We start from the raw sequence: 23,718 nt of genomic DNA on the forward strand, positions 1-23,718 counted from the left end.
TTTACTGTCCTTATTCATAGCTTATTGCACAAGCTTAATTAATTCTGTATGGTTGGGTTGGTGGTGAGCACCACCATTACAGCATACACCATTTGCTAGCTCTTTTATGCATGGTGACAAAGCACAATCCAAGACTCCCGTTAGTATTTGGGAAAGAATATCACTTGAACACTTACACCTAGAAAAGTTTATACTGAGAATCTTCCATCACTTTCAGAAGACTTTCTACCTTTTAAAATCCACTAAGATATGGACTAGAGGAAGGTCTAAATTATCCAGCCAGAGTTTACTTACTGTCAAATAACAATGTCACTGCCCTGCAAAGGAACACCCAATGTCATGATGAAGAAAACAGGTGTGAACAAGACTGAAAGCCTGTATTCTTTAGCTTTGTCTGAATCACAGGACCCAACAAGATTCATACTTTACCTCTGTGGAGTCTGTAGAAATACTGACTTGTGGCTTGCAGAAAGCTGCTAAGTTGATGGAAATATTTTATACTTAAGAAGTAGCAAACCAAGATATATCTGTGTTTGTAGTTTCTACAGTAGTCAGTGTTTAAAGGGAGCTATATAAGTAACTAAAACTTCTACTGAAACAGCAAAAACTCCTCCTTCTGCCAAAATCAAAGTGACCAAAAATACATATAAAAAGTACTGCACAAGAGAAATCCCTTGTAGTTCGGGGATAGATGGGCTGAAAGAACATCCTGAACCAGAAAGGAAGGAGAAGCACTCTTAATAAGCACTGTAGTCAAACTCTAGGAAAGGATTCAAGCACCAGAACAAAAAACCCCCTCACTCCAACCATCTCTACCAGCAGCATCACACACCTCTAAGAATGCAAGAAAGATTCTCACCAACCAGCATTTTTTTCAAGATTAATTGTTCACATCTAGAGTCACAAATGTGAACATGTGTCCTGAACTCTTACTCGTATAGCAAAAGAATGTGCAACAAATCCTCAAACACTGTTCCTCTCAGACATCCTGAAAAACATGACACCAGCCATTCACTGCTAGTGAATGCACATATCAACATCATCTCCAAGAACTCTCGTCACTGCTAAGAAACTTTCTTTTGAGTATTTATTTCACATGTGATACCATACCACACCACACATGGGCCAAACCAAGGAGATCAAGAACCATGAGACCTTCTGCAAATTTGAGTACCATTCCTCATCTTGCTGTATCAGCAAACCCAAAAAACTAAACCCAAGATTTTTAAAAGAGCATAAAAGCTAAAGGCATAAGAAAACCCCCAAACCCAAGGAAGGAACACTTACAAAACATACTCCAGCTCAAATAAGTACCTCAAAGTAACTGAAGGTCATATGCTAAGTATCTCTTGGGAGATGTATGTCCCAAGTACATCCCATAGATCTGTGCATCTGAATGAAAGTAATTTCTTTTGAGACAAGTATCTTAGATACAAGAAGTTTCTGTGGCTAAAAAGTGTATGCAAATACATTCTGTTCTCAAAAATTAACATATTTTATGTACAAAGGACCTGTTGCTGTACTTCCTGGGCTTTCTGATACAATGCAATCCAGCATTCTCCTGTTTACCTGAACACTACTTATCATTTCTGAGCAAAAACTGTGCTCCAAAAAAGCCTAATAAAATAATAGTGGACAATAGCCCTGCAGCTCAGTATCCCCCTATCTGAAGATGTCCTTTCTTCCATTCTGCAACAACTACCTGAAGTTCCTGCTACATATTTCAGGGCAATGCAGATTGACAGAGATCTTTTGCAGACTGCTACCAGCACAGAGTTACCCTGAAGTTGTGAGGCAAAACAACTGAAAAGATGACATGTGCAGTCAAACTTCACTGGAATCTTTGAATCACGTGCAGGCCAAGGAAGGATCAACTGGCCAACTGTAACAGAAGCTCTAGCGATATTTTTAACCCGTGCTGGGTCAAGATGACCAGCATGCACTACATATGAGCCTCAGTTGTCTACAGATGAGTCATTAATAACTGTTAATATCCATGATTTGACAAGAATACTTCCAGTACATCTGCACGAAGGAAGGCAACGCTCTGAATTAGCCAGCTTCTCAGACGGAACACCAGCACTCATCTCATGGTATACCAAAGTACTGGTGTTTAAACATTCAAGCCTGCTGCTTATGCTAAGAGTATTCACCATTTACAATGAAAATGGGCTATTTTTAATGCTTAGATATCTCCATATGCATACAGACATCTCCAGACAAAACCTTCATTAGCAGAAGCATGAGAGTTTACTGTGCTCTACTCTTGCCCATTCTCAGTTACATTCTCCACCCTGGCTAGATTGCTGCGTTATACAGAACCTGAAGCTCCCAGTCTTCACTTAAGGAACCCATAATGATCCAACCTGAGGGTGGGGATAAAACAAGTATCAGTGGAGCCACTATCTACTTTTACAGGAAATGAATTTCTTACAAAACAAGCAGAGCAGGAATGAGGTTTTTCACTAGCTGCTCATTCAAATTGCAAAAGAGATCCCACAGGGCTAGAGACTTCATATTGCACATTCTTGTCAGTGTCACTGTTTTCTCGGAACCTTCAAATGCATAGCATCTCTCCTTGGTACTTACATCACTTGAGTTTTTCAAATTGCTCTTTAACTTCCTTAATAAGTCTTCAATTTCTATTAAGGCCATATTCTGATTTCCTGTGAAGAGGGCCACCGGAAAATTAAATTTCCCCATTATCTTCTACAGCAACTTGGATGGAAAACAAATTGAAAACTTTACTCTTTTACCATGCGTTTGATCTTGAACTCCATGCAACTTAATTGCAGCCACCACATCATCTTGCTTCTACATCCAGATGTATTTAAGCTGAAGGGGTTTTTCCCCTATCACCTGACTGCTTCTTTCCTTTAGGTATTTTTGTTCTGGTGGCACTTCATGTTTTATCACAGTGGCTTAACTGTAAGAACTGTGTTTTACTCTATTTAGTTTGTGAGGGTAGTAAGGAAATCAAACCTTCCTTCTAATTTAGCATCCTTTAGTAATTGCACTTGGTACTACTCTTAACATTTTGTGTATTTACACACAGATTGGTTAAAATACAAAACTATAAACCTAAGACCATTTTAATTTGACAATAAGGCCCCAACATTTTTCTGTCAATGACTGCACATACAGGAGTCATTTATTAAATGAAGTTTAGTCATTCAGACACATGCTACATCAAGTGAACAGGTACCCTAATCAAAACATGCAAAACTGGAGAAACAAATACATGCTGGGGTTTTTCTAAGACTAATACAGTCCCACAAGCTAGTATCAGTTTGTCTGAAGTGAATAACAACAAGATTCCTTTCATTTTTAACTTCTTTATAATATAGTCCTAAAATTAACCAATCATTTTCATATCACTACAGTCCATTTTGCAGATGTCATTTTGCCATTAAATTTCCTGATAATATACATGACTTAAAAAATGAAGTCAAAAGTTTTAATACTTGATGTCATATTTTGCATCAGAAAAGCATTTCAACAGCAGCAGTAACATCTACTACTGAAAAATGTCTTTCTAAACACAAGTCAAGCCTGAATGACACCCTTCTGTAACAAATACATGTAGCATCCAACTATTTATCAAATACTTCAAATACAAATCTAAATGTCTACAGATTTCTGCAGAACTTGTAGGTCACAATGTCATTTCTGTACCACTATTTTAAACCTGCAAGGTCCATCCTCCTATCCACACAAATTCTTATGTAGTACAGTGATAATTTGCATCTCTCTCTACTCTGAGGCATAATCTAATATTTGATATTGTTTCAACTCTGAAAAGGATATCTCTAATTTGAATTGTGTTCCAGATCTACAAGTATTTCCAGACTGCTTTTCTTTTCAATCTGAGTTGATTATCTTAAAGTGGACCACCATAAACCAAGCTGCCAATAGTCTCTTCTCTCTTGTTTTCCTCAATAGCACGAAAACTTACACTCTGCTTTTTGAAAACATGTTCAATTCTTTGTGATTCCTTGCCTTGACCATCTCACAGTTCTTTACTCAATGCCCAGTATTTCATTTGGTGATAGGGACAAAAATGACTACCCTCCACCACTTAACGAAGTCTTTATTTCAATACAGTCCTCATTCTTTACAGCAGAAAATTAAGCCCATTTTGTCTTTTCTCTACCAAGAGGAATATTTGCCAACTTAGCCTGAGGTGTGAGCTTTTCAATTTTCTGAAGTTCTCAGCTAGTCTGTCATCTACAGGCAATAAGCACTTTCTATGCTGCCAAGCAACACTTAACCAGCACATCAATTTTAATCAGCCTTCCTCAAACTCAGACTGCATGTGAAGGTTTGAAAATACAAATTAATTCCATTTATCTCTTGAAAATTATAATAATAATAATAAAAATCTCACCTTCCCCTTTGGTTCACCTTTTCTACTGCCACAAATGTGAACATATGCCATTCAATTAATTCAAACCATCTGGTCTAGATGACATGCTGTTGATCTTTGCCATAATTTATCCATAGGCTCTCTCCTGCTATAATGAATAAAACCAGCTACCTGTTCTTGCCTCTCCTACCCAGGATAGGAGAGTTTCCTATAAAACAAAAGCAAGATCCTGCTCACCCATCACTGCTGCAAAGCTTCTTCACAGTCTGGTCACATGAGTAAAATGCTCTCTTTCTTCTGGGCATTTATGGTTACAAATAAGTTTAGATTTATTTTTTTTAGGATACTATAACTAAATACTTTCACAAATCTGTAACTAATCCACAAATCACATTTTTATATGGATGGTTAAAGGTACCTGCCAACAACAATCCAATAGGGTTACTAAATTTGCTTCTTACAGTGAATTAATTATGCATCACCATGATATCCTACATTCTTATTTCCAGATGACATTTTTACTATTGCAGTCTTGCATATTATTTCATCTCTGTGCAGTCTTACTACAATATTTGTCCATACAAATGTCTAAAATATTTTACACACAGTATCCATAAGCATACTACCTTAAACACTGATTTCACATAGTACAACAACTAACTTCCACGTATTTTCTTTAATCTCAAAAAATTCACACACACGGTGGAGGAGTACGACACAGTTATGGCAGCACTCTGTTAGATCAACATTTTACAAATACTGATGGTACAGGAAGATCTCTTAGATCTTAGAAGAGAACTATAGAAGCCTTAGAAGAGAACTATACTTACTTGTTTTGCTTGCTGTGCATTTACTGGATCACCAAACTGTAGTAAAGCTTGAAACTGGTTATTCTTTGTGAATGTGATTATCTTCAATACAGCACCAAATTTAGAGAATATCTGCCAAAAAACATTGTACAGTTTTACACATCTGTTTCTCCCAATCATAGCTCAAGCTAAAGTGAAATTTGACTTACCTGATGAAGAACATCCAGGGTTACTGGATAGTACATGTTGTCAATAATTATTCTAAGTACTGGACTCTGAGCTGGAGTCACTGCACTCTCACTAACAGTGGTCCCACTAATGGGAGCATTTGATGCCTGCACAGCCGTCACTGCCTGAAGAACAGCTTGGGCCCGCTTAAAAAAAAACATGACAGAAGAGAGATTTTCTTAATATTTCAAAAAACAGCTTGAAATTAATTAGAAATATTCATATAGTTAACTCCAGAAACACAAAATAGTCCACTTATTTAAAACTCGGAGCTACAGACATAACACAAAGTTAACTGCAATGCAGTCTGACTCTGTGAGAAGAGCCAACAAGAATGAAAACAGCAATTAATCCTTATGTCATGTTAAGGAGGGGCTTCAAAAGGCACCAATATCAATCTCTGTAGTAGAAAGCTTATTGTTCTACTAGAAAGGATAAAGAAAGTGAGGATTTTGTAGTTTCAAGATTCTTTCTTTTACAGGAAATAAAACTAAACTAACCCACAAACCAATCATGGAAAAACCCCAACCCTACAGAAAGCAGAGGAACTTATCTTAGGTTGCATCTCCGCTAACATTTCACTACCATTTTAATTGTGTAGAAGGTTCTAATAGGAAGGGAAAATTCTAAACTAACACATCCAAGCTTCTCAGTTTTAACACAAGGAAATAATACAAAAGACTAACAAATGTCAGAAGGTAAACCTCCAGAGAGGTAAACAAATTGGTGTCTGTTATCCACCCTCTTTTGTAAAAAGAAAAACAAAATCCTCTCCATATGTGGGGGTTTTTTTGTTTTTAAACATAAGTAGGACTTTAGAAATTCAAAGGTAACCATGATACAACAAAAACACACATCTAAGTAACTACTTCCAAAACTGACAGTATCAGAAAGATTAGATGTCTTTTTCTGAGAAAGAAAAAGCGCAGAAAAAAGAGGTTCCATTTAATACTTTCATTACAGTTGCCTTATGAAGCAAAACAATACAAAACAAGAGAAAGAAGTGAGCACGCCAGGTAAAAATAATAACCATCATATTAATGCATACTGCATATTTTAAAGGTATTAGAGATACAATACAACTTCATGTCTCACAACTTATATGATACTCCTCATACTGAATCCAATCAATGAATAAGAAAAGTGGAGGGGGGGTGGATAGACCTGGTGAATTCCAGTTGGGAAAACAAAATTTACCTCTACATTTAACATTAATTACTGTAACTGTGTAAAAATGTCTTTCAATTAGATTTCTTTTCCCAAATGCATGAAACACACAACTTTCAAGATAGCCAGATATTTGGCTGAGGTGCAGGTGTCAGAACAAGGAAGTTAATTCTACTATCCTACAGTCTATAAGCTAAGACAAAAACTTTGAAGTTATTTAGAACTTTTGAATAACTATTAAAAACACACTTCAGAATCTTTGCCTTTTGACATTAGGGGAACATAAAGAAAATTTATTGTAATGGAAAGAAAGTAAATGCCTTTCAGTGCGATAAAATGGAACGACCATAGGTAAGACTAGAGGAGTGTTAGAATGTGGACAAAACTGAATTATTCAAACATATGGCACAAGAACACGTGCCATGCCTCATTTTCGACTGCATTTGTGATCCTACTGAACAGCAAATATACCTGGTTAAGTGTGTTATCAGTCTTTAGTTCTTTATGATTGGAATACTGGATATAAATGGGCTGGTTACGAAGATGAGGTGTCACAGCAGAGTAGTAATTAACCATAGTGATAGCTGCTTCTTCTGTGGCAAGCTCCAAAAATGCCTGTAATTAAATGAATTAAAATTTTCAGCATTTACAAAGCAGGTAATCTTCATATTAGACGTACATAAAAAACCAAAGGGTTTTCTAACACATTTTAACAAATTGATCAGTCTTCAGAAAATGTCATTCTACACATAGCAACTTTATTTATTAAGCTACTTCATCTCTATAAATTCATCTGTGAAGATGCAAGAATAAATATTTATCTTCCAACTAAATTCTTGCTTTACGTAGCTGCCAACCATCCTATTTCCCCCAAAAATTTACTAAAAGATGGCATAAATTCATTAAAAAATAAAGGAACAAAACCTCATTTTTCTAGAATACTTACTGCTTTACAACTTACTTCAACAGCATTTTAACAATATATTTTGAAATCAGACAGCAAGCATATTAAAAAATGGAAAGCAACAAATTACCTGGTTTTTCCCTTTCAGCATCAGGATGTTGGTTACTTTACCAAAAGGCAAACCTAAAGCAATAACTTCTGTTTCTGTCACTTCCCCAGGCAATTTCCTGATATGAAGAACACGAGAAGGAGCCCCATCCATTTTATCATCACCTTTGAATTTCTTGTTGTCATTACCATTGGCTGAAAGACATATTCAGACTCTATTTGAAAAGTTTACTGATATTATTAATGCTTTATTATATTAAACATTTAGTTTATTTTAATTATAAACATTAAATTAATTTTAAGTGAGCCATCTCACTTGGTTTAGGTCAAATTCAAGGCTTCAGAACAAGTTCTGCAGAGACAAGTGCTAGTTTCATGGAAGGTAGATTGTTCAAGACTTAGTCATCTGACAGAGACAACAGCAAATCCTTTACACTCACTTTCAATGAAGCATCTCAAAAAGTAACATGGAATAACATATTAATCATGTCTAACAAGAGCTCACATAAGAACTCCAACGTATATTAAAGTAAAACCAGTTAGTGGCTAACCAGAGATTTTTTGAAGGAAATAAAACGGTGGTGAACCCTTAATAGATCCCAAAGTTTTTTAAGAGCTGCTTGCACTAAGGAACTGGACACAAAGTAGAAAAGTAACAAAGCAAGACAGGAAGCGTCATTAATGCTGGGAAAGCTCAGAGCAGAGACAGGGGATGACCCAGAGGACAAAAAAGCTGATGAAACCAATGATTTAAGGTAGGAAAATGTCAATTCTAAACTATGATCTCACTCATAAAAAAGGAAAAACCAACTAATAACATGATGCAGTCAACACAGATCGGGATGGAGGAAGACCCAGAGAGATTTCCCCAAAAGAAGCAGGGAAGCATTAACATCAATGTACATAACACCAGAAAGACTATTTAGAATACTCTCCAGTATTGTTGCAAAGAACTACAGCAAAATTCCAACTGGAGTTCCTTTTGCTTGATAAGCAGCTAACCAGTTGGATGGAAGAAATCTTGCTTTTGAAAGAAGCCCAAAAAAAATTATTTACTTTGGTTAAAAATATGTCAATGGAGTAAACATCAGAGTCAAGAGCTAAAGAACAACACTGTCATAATATATAATATTAATGAATTAATCAGTGCTGGAAATCAGTATGTACTTAGATGTTAGTGAAACAAGTGATAAGACTTCCCTTTCTTCTACCGAAAAAGATACTTAGATTTCTCTAAATATAAAATTCAAATTATCCTATTAGTTAAAAACAGTATGTCTTACAGGCACGTCATCCAGCAACTCCATACCCTGTACCACTACCATCAACCCTCCTCCAAAAAAATTTCCATGACTAAGCTTTTAAAAAGTTCTTGCAACGAAGAACACAAAGTGTTTTCCAACTTACTACAGCAGACAAAACAACAAAAACCTAACAACATTCAAAACTGGTCAAAACTCGGCTACCAGTATCTCCAACTGACGATGCTAGAATCCAAGCAATAGGAGGAATTTTATTTTGGTTTGCTGCAGAGAAAGACAAAATTTGGTGGAACACAGAAGAGTAAAATCTGAAAAATACACACTGAACTAGGATCTGAAGTCTACACAGGACTCTAACCATTTTGGCAAACATGGTGAGATTGAGCTTCCAGGCAGCCATATTTCACTTGTTCAAAATTATACATTATAACACTATCTCAAAGAGACAGCCAAAGTTTGTGAAAAAGTACTTTTACTTTTCACCCGAAGCTCATCACCCAATAGTATTCCCCGGTTCTCAATTTAAATCTCTACAAAAATAAAAAAATCCAAACAGAAGAAACAAGGTGAAACGTGATAGGCTGGACAATGCATTACAAACAACACGTTAAAAACGAACCTGCAAAGGATTAAAGAATTATGGTGATACTGAAGCTACATGTCCAATGCCCTTCATACTTCAGCTTTCTGATTAATTTCAATTCATTAAAGTTTCAAAAAACATGAAACATTACCAATCAGAAATGAAAATAAGAAAAAGTTTTCAAACTAAAGGATTGAATCTGAAATCTGAAATTAAGTAACCTCTTTTTTTTTTTACATCACCAGAAAAATATTCACCATGAAGGCTCACATCAGTACTGACAGAACTGTTTTGTCTCTTTTGTGCTTTTCAACAGACAATTTTAACATATTAACCTTTCCACAGCATAATGTCTAGGAATTTACTTTTTGTTACACTAAAGCTCTTATTTAAATTAGGCTTCAGGTGATCCCAGCATTTCTAGTAAAGGTATCACTAGCCAGTATATAATCACTCACATTATATATATATTTTAAATGTTCCTTTAATAATTATTTAACACAATAATTTATTAATTACTGTATTACCCAATTGATTTTGCATCTATTAGCATTGCTACCTAATACTGACATTTTACACAGTTTTTCAACTTTTGTTGCACTAAGTTTAAAGAACAAGCTTAAAAGAAGCATTTTGATGTACTAAATATGTCTATCTTTTCCTAAACAGCAACTAAGAGCTTTAACTTAGTTCACATATACAAGTGTCTCACACAATTTTATTTCTTACACAGCCTTAAACCTCAACTACACTATACTTGTAACTTTTTTTACTCACTGTAAAAAAAGCTATGTAGACAAGTGCCTGGGCAAAAACATCTATGTTAAAAAGCAGATAAATATATTACAGTAATACAAAAAAATACAGAATTAGGCACAGAGCAGATGGCAATCAGAAAACAGGGGGCGGGAGGAACAGGATGGGGGGATTGACAACAAGCATTCTCAATGCTTTGGAATTGCCCAAAAAATGTTTTTAGCAGTAGGGCAGGTAAACATGACAAAAGCTGTTTGTTACTTATCAACAAAAGCATCTCTAGTACCATGTAAGCCGAATTGGTACCATTCATTAAAAAATGAAGGCCACCTTCTTAAAGTAAAATTTATGCCAAAAGATTTAAAGTGGATTTTGGAAGACTCAAGAAATTAATATGCCTGCTGCTGAATGCAAAGAGAATATGTACTTTTACTACTTTTGGTTATCCATTCAGTATCACCTAACAGTAATTTCCTGTTCCAGTAATGAAATGTGTATTGTACACTAAATATGCATGCACATACACAAGTGAACTTTTCAAGACATTTGTGGAACAAATTAAATTTAGCTTTTAGGAGAGTTATTGAGAGATTCTGGCACTGTATGAAACCTCTCTAACTGTAGTCTCTCATTTGTCACTATAAATGGTACTTCTCAGCTGAAGACGCATCATTAAATTGCACTTGAGAATAGAAAACCACATTTACAACACGGGAACACAACTTGTTCAGAGCCGTTGAAAGGTGAATTTAACTACTGTTAAAACAACAATCTCATCCTCTAACAAATTTTATTAGCAGAATCAGTGTCTATAAAGGTTAAAAGCCAAGTCAAGGGGAGCAAGGCACTAGAGGAACAACATGGTCTTTTGGTAGAAATAGTCTATGCCTAAGCAGCAACAACCTGAAAGATCCTTCCCTACACAGCACTTAAAAATTGGTGAAACCTGGGGGAGAGGCCAAGGGATGTTGGAGGAGACCTCACAAGCTGACTAATAACTACTGCTGAAACTGCTGTTAAACTGGAGCCTTATTGGCAAGTAGCTATTTCATGAGGTAGTTTGGCTTTCACTGGACTTGAAAATCCTGATCCAATTCAAACATTTTGCTCCTAACACTTCAACAAATACAAATATGCACTGAAAACAGCAGGCTGCAACATTTGCATTGCAAGAACAAGTTTTAAGAAGCACTGGGAGAATGACTAAAACACAGTGTTGGTTCATTTACAAATCAAGCTGCAAATACATAGTTAAAAAAATATAAACCCAAAAAATTAGAAACCAATCCCTGAATCATAGAAACATTTAGGCTGGAGAAGACCTTTAAGATCGAGCCCAACCATTAACCCTGCACTGCCAAGATCCACTGAGCACAGGAATGGTTGTATTCAATTCAGACTACTGTAAAAACCCATGTTCTGTAACAACCATAGCACTGATCTAAGTCCTCTGCATCTCTCTGCCAAGGAGATGAAGAATTCAGTTTCCATGTGACATCAGGCAACTATATCTAAACAAGATGTCATCTTTACTAATGATATTCAAAGCATTATTCTCACATCCAAATAGGACACTGCAGTTTAAATATAATTTATACATAAGCCACATCCCTGCTGCACAGAGCTCCTTCAATTCAGCATAAATCAGCTGGTTGAAATTGAATGCTTACAGGTTGACAAAGCCTTTAAATGGCCACAATCTGAGCAACTCAGGTCCTGGCATTTTCAGTGAGAAACTCCTATTTTATTAAACAAAGAAATAGGAACCTATATAAAAAAGCAACAAAATAAACTGGAGTATACACAAGACATATTTGTAAATCCAAGCCATTCAATCATTCAAGCTATGAATATTCAACACAACCAAGCAGTTTTTGCAGAAAAACTGTTCTTCAAGTTCAGCATAACTCATAGCAAAGAATGAATAGCTTACTATCTGATAATAACTGATTTTGAAACCATATTTTAATAAAATTTCATCCTAGAGGAACCTTTGTCTGCACTTTTAAAAAGGAAATATATAAATATGACGTAATAGTTCTGAGACCTTTATTTTAGAAACATAATTTTTCTGTATCATAAACTTTTTTTCATAAGCACACAATCTCCTACTACCAAAATGTAACTATGTAGGTACAGGCAAAAAAAATTGATACAATATAAAGTTGTTTTCACCCATTAGTTCCTGAAAAGAAGGAAAAAAAAATGACCACAAGACACTGGCTATAAATTCCTGCATATCTGCAGTGGTGAAATATATAAATACACATACTTCCTGAAGAAATCACTCTCTTTCACAACTGCCAGTACATACCAACAACCAATTTTAAAAAAAGTAACTTTCAGTTTGTACACACTAAATACAAGCAGCTTAATAGCAGTAGTATTCAGTGCTGTTCTATGTAGAAAGCACTTCTTGTTTTACCTTGGCTAAATATATGTAATTTAATGTCATCAGCTGTAGAACATCAGACACATCCAGACAGGAAATAAGTGACTAAGAGAAAGGCAATGCAATTCAAGATATCTAGTTTTTTAAACAAATATTAAAATGTTCCATTGGCTACTGAACACAATCATCTGTCTCAACCAACCAGCAACAAACTGCAGACAATCACAAATTGTATAATAGAGTCCCCTGTGGTTTCATTTCTGGAAAGTTCTTTTCTTAAAGAAAGTTTTCCTGGATGTACCCTACCTGATCTAAGTGACAGAACATAGGAAGAGAGCTGACCAGTGACCTCTCCCAGGCTCCCAAAAGCAAATATACAGGACCTTTGCTTTAGCATGTACATCTTTAAAAGTTCAACTTAGAGATAAAATCTGGAATTCAAAATGTTTGAAAGAACAAGAAAAAGAGATACTACACTCAAAATACAATAAAAACACGCAGAATATGAAGTTGTCTGAAGTTCACATTTGCTAACCTTGAAGGTTAGGTTGCATTGGTCAGTGTTAATTATATTTTTGATAATAAGGTTTTTTTGCTGTTTATCACAGACGTGAGCCATGTGCATAGGAAAATCTTGACCAACCAATATTAAAACTATCTTACACTACAATGACTATTGCTTAAGAGGAATTGGCACTTAAATAAGTAAATATAGCGAAACAAAGAAAACTTTAATACAGCTTTTAATTGGCACATCTGCACAGAGGCTGTGCCTGTTTCAAAATGCACTGAGGACTGAGTTTTCTACGCAACTATGATACCACATTTACAGTATGGTATAGTGGCTGCTCAATGTTGCAGTCTAACATGAATGCACTTCAATTTAGTCCTTAAAAACACCACAGGCTAGAGTGAAATCCAGCTGAAGTAGAGCAACGAGTCACCACAGCATAGCGATGCAGACAGAAATTGCCCAAATTAATAATAATAGCCACATTTTATTTCTCCCATCCTGAGATATTTTAATTTTTTTACATTTCTAAATCTGTGTATCTGTAGAAATATGTAAAGTATACAGTATTATTAAATTACAATTCTTTCCAATCACATGTAATGTACTTCTTAAAATCTTTCCAATTATTATTAATTGTAATCAATTTGCAAACTTCAGAAGTAAATTACCTAAGTTTAGGCATCATTAATTTTAACTAATAACTAATTTTACTTAATGTGCTAACAAAAATGGCACATCCATGACACATCTATGTTTACTGCCCAAGTTAATACAGCACTTGAAATATTATTAGTTTGTATGCCTCACTGCTAATTATTCTGTTAATACAATGAATTACCTACCGAACTCACTCCTAACATTCCCTGCTAATTAAGTAAAAGCAAGACCAACAGTATCATTCAAAGCTCCAGGAATTTGGTGAGCTCAGCTGCAAAATGATTTTGGAATGTTTCTACTAATCTACTTTAAACACAGAAATGTGAACAATGAAATTGATGGCAGCTGCAACAAGAAAACCTGCCAATTCTTCTTGTCTTTGACGAGCCAATTTTCATAAAACTTTCATCAACATCTTTCACTTTTTATCTACATCCCTTAAAAATTTTACCTTTTTAGTATGTGGATTTCAGCAATGAGTTCATGGCATGAGCATCTCCATACAGATAACTCTTCCTACAACTTCCATTAAGCAATGCTCCATCTTGAACAGCCAAAGCCTCACACAAAGTTCAGCGAAAAAGTAAGTCCTTTACAGAGGAAACACTTTTCCCCAGCTTTTAAAGATAACGGGAATTTTTTTCTTGCATTTAAAATCTGCAGAATAAAAAACTGCAGCTAGTTATTTAATGAACATACAGCACTGAAAGGTAAAAAATTCTTCACATACAATCATCTGCAATCTGCCGTACTAATGTCTTCAAAAACATTAGCAATGTCAGAATCAGCGATATTTAAAGATCCTGGTTTCAGCTCTGGTTTCTCAGAATCCTGTTACCAAATCATATTTTAGCTTACTTAAAGAGCCTTGTCTAGTCATTGGGCAACAACACAAAAAAATTAACTCATGGATCTTTATGAGAAGACCATGCTCTTCATAGAAATCAGAATCAAGCAAGATTATGGCAAAAAATAAGAACAGACTTTGACAATATTTGCAAAAAAGCTAAAGGAAAATTAGCAGTAGTTTAAGTAGTAAAAGGCCTGTGGTTCTGAGAACACAACTTTAATATACTCATGTCAGCTGGTGTTAAAAACATCAGAAACTTACACATGTAACATAAAAAAAGAACTCCTTAAGCTTAGATATTTGCTGGTCTTGTAATTTACAATATGTTCTCCCTTGCTACAAATTCTAATCTAGTGGATGGGATCCTTCCCTTAGTGTTTAAAGAATAATATTCTGCCATACTGTCTGGCCCAGTTCAGGAACAACAATATCATGTATATTTAAATATTAACACTTAACTGAAATGAAATTTCTCAACAATGACAGTAACCAAATTTGTCCAAAACAGGGTTCAGAATTAAGAGGTAAAAGTCATCTTAATCCAAGTCTAGATTGCTGCTCTTTTAGTCTTAAGACTGTTCTTCCACAAAGACATAGAAAGTACCTAAAACAGTTACTGCACCTGTAGTGACTGCTAATGGAACACACTGTCACCTACCCAGTCTGGAGGATGGATACAGAAGACAAAACTGTTTAGAAAGTGCCCAAGGATCAGGCCTTGTATTTTGGTCCATGTCCAAGATGCTAGCCTTTTTAGAGAATTACCAGTGGTTCAAATCATCAGTAAGAATGCAAATCAAACATTTGTTCACCAATTTCACAAGTTTCTTTCAGAAAAAAATAGGAAAGGATTCACCTGCAAGACTCCCTATAGGGCAGAGAAACAATTCCTCTTTCGTGCCTTTCACTAGGAGAGAAGATTAGAGCAAGAGCATTCATAAAAGCACTGAAGTACTACAGTATTCTTACTGAATGGCAGCTGAATAAAATAAATTTAAAAAAAACAAACCAAAAAAAAAAAAAAAACCACACCCAAAAACAAACAACAACCCACTGGAGGAACTGTTGCCATGATAAAAAGATAGGATGTTCATTTTTAAAAAAACATCTTCAGTCTCACCCATAATGACACAGCCCTCAGTTCCTCCAAAACCAATTCCCTTCCAAGAAAAGGTCGGTTTTTTTGACAACTTAGGCATTTTGATTTAGGTTAATATTTCTACAGCAGAGAAAGAGATGAGGCTGTAATTGACAAGATTTTGTTCAAAGTTTAGGCCTGCTAAGGTACTGCTATTGATAACTAGTTTTTTGACTGTGTACACTTTCACCAATAAAAGGCTCAGAGGATTACAAAGACAAACCATATCTTGCTTCTGTTCTCCTAGTCATCTACTTAAAAAAATATCAAAGAAACAGATATTGGAAATATCACAGTCAAAACCGGAATAGGTTTCTATATTCTTCAGAAAACAATGGTCAAGTCTCATAATAATACCATGTCACTTCCCAACCCTAAGAATGAAAGGGCAAGAACAAGTATTAGTTTTACACAGGCAAATATCTACAACATGTCTCATTTACAAGGGACTTAATAAATGATCACAGGGTCCCTGAAATCCTAGAAAATTTGGGAAAGATGCATCACGTTGGCTACTGCAAAAAAATTTGTTCAATTGACTAAAGTTTTAAATTCTTCTGAAGATATAAAGTAATAGCAGAACTGAAGCAAAAGGAAGACATCCATTCAGACAGAAAGAACACTTGAATTCATTTGGCTTCAGGAGATGGTTACAGAAAAATTAACACACAGGTTTCAATTTCACATGTAACTATTTCTGAGTTTACAATCTGACCTTGTAAACTGTGCAAGTCTGGAAAAAGTACTTCCTGCTTCACAGTAAACAAGACAGCCATGGGAGGATATATTCAGAAGCTGAACAGAGGACTTAGCCTATTCTATAGGGTTTTTTGTGCTACTTTAAAAAGGCAAGCAGAATGAAGTTTGAATACAATACCAAGAAAAAATAGAACACCCAAACAAACTAGCCCCCTTTTTACAGACTGCTACAGAGAATGACTTGAATTACAGCACTGCATTCAGAGTGTGGGATTTGTTTGTTTGGGATTATTTTTCCAACAACCTTCTTTACATATCACAGAATTCATGTGAAACTTGTAATAACAGGCATCTGATACTACAGGAGCCAGACCACTACTCTGACCACTGCTGCTAATGAGATTATTTCTTGAGTTATGGTTATGGATGCCAAAAAAAATCCAGAGAAACCTCACCCACACCAAAAAAACTCCCCCACACAACAAAGAAACTCCCAAGAATAAAACCCAAACCCTTAATCATCTTAAACAGGGTGGAAGTAAGAACAAAATGGGAAGCAACTTATCTGTTAATAATACATCAAACTTCTATCCCATACATCAGCCTAATGGAATCAAAACATGCTTTTCCATTCTCAGCATATTTAAGGAAGAATTTCTATATAGGGGCTGCTTAGACAAGCTTCCATACTTCTTCTTCCAAAATCTCAAAGTTATAATTCTTATTTCAATTTTTTTACTTTACCTCTTTTTTCCTTTGGTAAAATAATTTACATTTTATTTCCTGGAACTAAAAGGTTATCTAAAAATATATGGAAAATTTGGCAATATTTATGTCTTGGTCCTGTCACACTGTCCACTGCCGACACCCAAACCCTCCTACACACAACTCCTTTCCATAGTAGTTTATTGTTTAAGTAAAGCAAACTGATGAAGCACTAATTAATACCCAGGACAGAAAAGAACATCAAGAAAATGAAAACAAGAAGGACCTCTTTCAGAACCAGAAGGAAGTAAGAAAAACAGGGAAGAGAGATAAATGTTCTGGGGTTCCAAAATGGCAATGGCTACACTGCATTTCTGACTTATTCTGAAGTACGAGCACCTCTTCTCCTTTGGTTACAGAACTGCCAGTGGAAGTGGTTTTTCTTCTGTTGCCACACTGCTCTACTCAACTATGTCTACAAGTGTGCAATCACATGACTGATCAGTAAGCTGCTCCAAGGAAAATCTACCTTATTTTATTAGAAGAATTTAATACTGCATTAACTTATTCTGCAAGTCTATGAGCACTCCAACAGAAGAGTGTAGCAGAAACACGTGCATTTGGAGTTTTTCCTGCTTGTGCTAAAGAAGAAGGATGAGAAAGCACAGAGCTACCCATTCTGGCAAGAGCTGTCACCACAGCACCCTAATAGTAACATGAAACTGCACCCTGAATCCCAACCTCTTACTAATAAATTAAAATGGAAAGAGTCTGCTATTAATATCAGTGATATACTGCTGACCCCATGAATACAGAAAATCAGGCACAGTAGAACAGTGAAGCAGGCAACTGAGTGGAAAGTGCAGCAACCTCTGATGCCATGAATTAACTAACCCCTCCACATCTCTAAGGCAAGAGGAAAAAAAAAGAGAAAATCCACAAAAAAATTAATAGCACAGTAGAAAAAGAAAAAAGAGAAAAAGCAAGACCTCTGAAATGAGCTTTCCAAGGGAACTCAATGTACAGTCAACATACAGAAGCATCAACTGCAACAGAAGGTATTTTAGTGTGTGCCAATTAATGAAAAAACCTTTCTTTCTATCTAGCAACACCAGAAAACTGATTCAAGAACAGCCACAGTCACTTTGCTCTGATATTCTACCACTGCAATCTCAAACTGAAAGAGCAAAGTGAAGCTTGCTGCTTTAGCAGTGAACCAGAACTCTCTCTTCCTGAATGCACACTGTATTATGAAACTGGCACAGTGGTGCTCCCAGACTTGCAGATGACCAAGTGTAAAGAAGTTGATGTCCCACAGGAACTAGGCTGTTTACCTTTGCCTGGCAGCTGAGATTCCTTACTTCAAAGGTAGCTGTACAAGACAACTGTGATTTTTCATCCCATCACCCACCAACAATTTTGTGTGCAGACATCTGAAAGTTGCCTGTTGACTGTGGGATTATTCTTCTCAGACACCCAAGGTTTGTAGGAAATACAAAGTCACTATATTCTAATACAAGCCAACAGTTTATCCCTCTATAGCACAACGGATTCTGGTTTCGGTGTTCTCCCCTTGTAAACAGGAAATGAGTCCAAGTATAAATTATAGATTTCTCCTTTGAAAGGGCATCACTTACCAGTAACTACCATGCTGCTCATGTTAGAGTTCGGGCTACTGAGTACACTGCCTGAAAGAAGTTCGTCAGATCCTCTCTAAAAAGAAAGAGACAGTAAGAGATTTTTTTTTCCTCTATTTTGTGATTTTTAAAGATGATACTTCCTCTTTTCAGATAAGTGCAACAATTTGAAATCTAAGTAAAGCGGAATATTTACATGGCAATCTGAAATGAGAGCAGCTTAAGCACAGTTGTTTAACCCACCACTGAAATAAAGCCACCTCTGGACACAATGAGAACTGCTGAACAATAATTTTGTCCAGCATTTCAAATTAAAATATAATTAAATAAATTTATTCTACTTCAATAACATTTAAATTAATTTAAGTTTTAATATTTTTATACACATATATATTAAACTATTATATCTAGCTGAAACTACAAGGGAAATCTATGCAAAGAGAAATATGGAGTTTAGCTCAATTTTAACACCCCTATTTAAAACCAAAGATTTAATTATCACAGGAAATGAAATCAGTTTTCATTTTGGGGACATTCAGTTTTTCTGCAAAACATAACTTAGGGCAGGGAATTACATCTTCATTGCAGTTCTTAAAACATGGCAAATATAAATTAATGAATGACTTAAAAGTGGGCTGCAAAAATCAGGAGGATTTATAGTAAAACCATACAAGATAACCCTTTCCACAAATGGTGATGGGCACTTGACACAGCTGAAGAGGCACCACTTTTCACACCTTGTTGTTTCTTTTTTCTTTTATGCCCCAACCCTCTTCACCCTCAAGACTTCATCCCTCAAAATGCCTACAAAATCTTTATATGATCTTTCAATAAACAAAATATTTAAACCATCCTTTGAATATTATCTTTAATTTCTTACAGGTTCTTTTCTACTTCAGAAGTATTTCTTCAGCACCCTTAAGACTAATCCAGGTCACTGCTAAAATGATAATGAGGAAAAAAAAACCAGTTTCTACCCATCCTTATTAAAATAAATGGGTTTAATTCTGTTGTGGACATTACAAGAAAATCACGAATACTTAACGAATACGTTTTACAGGACACTTCAGTACTTAATAATAAATTCATCTGAGACTATTACCTCCACAGAGAGCACAGTTGAAAGACTTATAAAAATCAAACCGTTACCTTTTTCTCATCCTGCACTGTATTTGTGTCCACACAGAGAACAGGATGTTAACGTTTATATATGTGTACACACATATAGAGCCATTAAAGTTTACTTGGTTTTCAACATCAGCTCTGAAGAATCTCTAAACAGTTCACTGAATGCTCTAAGCTTGTACGGGAGCATAGCAAGCTGCAAAGCTGTGCCTATCAAATGAGCAAGTTCCCTTAAGATTGCATCATACCTAATACCAAGATCAGACAGAACCATGAGAGGGACTATGTCTCGTCCATTTCGATGTAAGGATGCATTTCTAATCAGATATAACTAAAAAAAAATTAGCTAGATAGAACTGAGAAGCAACTTACAGATAAAATATAGAAATTCTGTTTTTCTAACTACATTGCTTTCTACTGATGTAGAGTACATTTCTACTACTCATGTAATATGCAGGTACCCAATGTAAGCTGAAACAAACATTCTTTCCCTTTCATGTTCTACCTTTTCTAACATAATATTGACAAGGGTAGAATGCTGCAAAGTTGAGGATTACTAGCAGCATTAGGTTACTCAGTGGTAAGTGCAGTTTTTTCAGCTTACAATACCCGTCTAGCTTTGCCTGGGAGCCCCTGTCTGCAGCCTGGCCAGCTCAGCTGATGAGGCAGAAGTAGCAGCAGACACTGAATCTGTTCATGGTCCAGCTGATTAAGATCATTCACCAGCATTTTTTCCCCCTTAATACAACAGGCGTAAATTTGCAACAGTACAGCAATTACTACATAAATAGCTGAAGCAACCCCAGTATCAAATGAATGCTCTTCCCAAAATCTGTAGGAGCTTTACAATTCTACAAATCTCAGATTTCAATTGCCTCCAGCTTCAGAAAGTTACTTACAACAGCAACTGCTGAATGAAAGAGCGCAAGAATGATTGCATAAACTTCTGGTTCCTAGTAAATCTGGCTTTCAAAAAAAACTGTTAATTTCTTAATCCGCAGCAGAAAAATCCAAAAGGAGCACAAATCACTCAACAGAGTAGATATTCAGTTCCTGTATTTGTGTTTCATGAACAGTTCTCTCTTCATTTACAAACATATCATTTTACAATTCATGAATACCTTCATAGTCAATCACAAGACTTTGTCATTGCACTTGAAAGTTCAAACATTTTTGCTTCAGAACAACAATTAAATATGAATTTCTTGCACTGACCTGTATCATAAAATCTACACTTGTCCTATCTGCATAAATTAGTGTTCCGAAATCTGATTCACATATGTACAGGTTCACACATGAAATGTTCTTCCAATTCCCCTGTGAAATCACAAATGCACAGCAAACCTCTATCAACGTGGTACGTATTTCCCAAGCTTTTGGTCAAAGACAAAGATCTCTTACCATGTAATGATCCTATAGATATACATGCTTATTTTTCCTAATTGGTTCTTACGCAGCCTAGATCCTTCTGTACTTCAGTTCGGAGCTTTAAAATCAGCTCTGCACCAAAAGACACTATGGACTTAGATACAAAGTGGTAAATTACAAAATCAAAAGCAGAACCTGCCTGGTTATTGTGATTTACTTCAAAAGGGTTGTCTGAAGATCTTGGCTGGCTAGCAAAACAACTTCATATAAGCATCTAAAGTAAGCCAATGTGTGCTCTTAGACTGGCACTACTGTGTGACACAATCCCTCCCAAATTACATAGACATAAACACTGACTTTACTTACATTTATTCAGCAGAGATAAGGGTGTATTCAATTTGTGGTTTGGGGTGCTTTGTTTTGGTTTTATGTGCATACTCTTTTAGAGGGTGCTAAGCCAAGAAGGACTGACACCATGCTCCATGAGCAAAGCTTTTCATCACTCTGCTATGTCACACATGAATTTCAAAATCCTAACCAATTTTCCAAGCATCTCAAATATTTAATTAGTCTCAATCACAGAAGTTCTGCTAGTCAAATGGAATGAACTTTTTAACTAAATTAGGTAATTGTATTGAGTGTTTCAGAGCTCAGGAAACCAAACTCAGATATTTGAAGAGCACACAGAATCAGACTCAAGGAAGGAAGATCCAACAGCAATGTTCACTTAACTCTTTTCCCTGTCTCTGCAAACTGCTGTGTTCTAAAGAATCAAAGCAAGTTTGAGATTGTATAACAGTACTGAATATCACAAATACAGTGATGGCAAAAACATACTCATCTAAGTTAAAATAACCAAAAAATAAAAAACCACCACAATGACTATACTGCACCATAAACTGCAAAGGATAGCTACTATAACAGCAACACAGTAGAGACTAATTGAATATCCATTTTAGCACGAGGCAAAGAGATTATTAAGAACAAAATAAGTAGTACAAACTGCTATTATACTATTAATATATCATCTTCTGACATCTAAGCCTCAACAGCAGAAGTCTTCAATGCCATATTTCTATTCCTACCACTATCAAGAAAATTAATCTACATAAATCTTCCATAAAAACCAACAACTAACTGCTCAGATCACAGCTATCTTTATGAAACCAGCATTTACCAAAATATACAAAATAAACGAGGGAATTTCCAAGCTAACATCTTGCAGCAAGTGAACCCTGAATTTGTCACAGTCAATACCGCCCTTCCACTTCAGCCCATGTCTTCACCCCCATGACCCCATGAGAGCATTTCCATGCATGGTGGGAAAACATCATGTTTAATGCATGGCTTCAATCAATGGATTTATGCAAAACTGACACACAGGACCACTTACAAAAAAGACAAAAAATATACCAAATCAGCCTTTTAGTGCATATTTAAGTGAAAATTCGAAATTATATATACAAAAATTATTTTACATAGTGTAAATTAAAGACACTACTTTGATATTTTAGCTAATTTCCCTAAGTGACTACTTATTTCTTAGACTGTCACTTCTACAATTTACAAAATCAACTAAACAAAGAGAAAGAAGAAGCTCCTAGCTCAGCAAATGAATGTCCTAGGTCCTTGCTTTAAGTTATAGCTAACTCAAAATCCTTCACTACACAAGCTGGATTTCCATTGCAGAATTTCAGATTTTTCCCCCCATAAAAGGCTACCATAAAGCTTCATGCTATCACAGGTTTTATTACATAGCTATATAATTTCAGGAAGTCATTACAGTCATGATTCCAAGCTAATCAAAAATATACTATTTAGAAGTTTTTGCAAACTATTTTCCTCATATTCCAGATCAGGCTGTAAATACTTAATACATTCCCCAGATTTTGTTACATCCAAGGGTTTAGTCTTTTATGCTAAAATACTTTTTGACAACTGTTTACATCAGAGACATCGGCTTTTTTCCCCAGTAATTCAGGGCTATGGAGACTCTGATCAGAAGTTTTGACTAAACCTAACCTAACTGTGTATTACAGACAGCTTATTACAAGCATGTGTAGAAGTACTGCAATACTCCTAGAAACAGTAAACAAGGGACTCCTAGAAACAGTTAACTTTTGTTAAAAGGTCAACAGTATCATCTAAAAAAATTTCTTAAACTCGCACTAGAAAATATAAGGATGACACTCAAAGACACTGAAAAATACATTTTTTATAAATACTCTCATTTGTGCTGTTTATATTTGCTGATATTACAAACCTCTCAAAACCAGCATGATTCTGCCCTTCCCATTTCCCTCTCTCTGCCCTCCCCCCCAAATAGAGATAAATAAGAGAACTTCATCTGCACTGCACATTTACCACAGTCATTCTCAGCCTACAGGCATGAATTTCCCAAGGGGTATGACAAGCCAGGAGACAGATCTCGTGATTTAAGGAAATCCAAC

General features: G+C 35.6%; 1 protein-coding gene across 8 annotated transcripts in view; it reads right to left on the minus strand.

The window, feature by feature from the left end:
• Positions 1-23,718, minus strand: part of PTBP2 (polypyrimidine tract binding protein 2) — a 44,718-nt gene that overhangs the window by 11,954 nt on the left and 9,046 nt on the right. For 4 of the 8 annotated variants that reach the window (XM_064428165.1, XM_064428164.1, XM_064428163.1 and 1 more), the window contains 6 exons: positions 21,116-21,217; positions 18,776-18,851; positions 7,605-7,777; positions 7,042-7,185; positions 5,385-5,549; positions 5,197-5,307 (listed from right to left, as the gene is read on the minus strand). In XM_064428165.1, the coding sequence (XP_064284235.1) occupies positions 5,197-5,307; positions 5,385-5,549; positions 7,042-7,185; positions 7,605-7,777; positions 18,776-18,851; positions 21,116-21,217 (771 nt within the window). Of the gene's footprint in view, positions 1-5,196; positions 5,308-5,384; positions 5,550-7,041; positions 7,186-7,604; positions 7,778-18,775; positions 18,852-21,115; positions 21,218-23,718 lie in introns of those variants that run through there. The other 4 variants (XM_064428168.1, XM_064428167.1, XM_064428169.1 and 1 more) reach the window with 2 other exon arrangements.

Source organism: Passer domesticus, chromosome 7, assembly GCF_036417665.1.
Source record: "Passer domesticus isolate bPasDom1 chromosome 7, bPasDom1.hap1, whole genome shotgun sequence".
In the NCBI taxonomy this organism is placed as follows: domain Eukaryota; kingdom Metazoa; phylum Chordata; class Aves; order Passeriformes; family Passeridae; genus Passer; species Passer domesticus.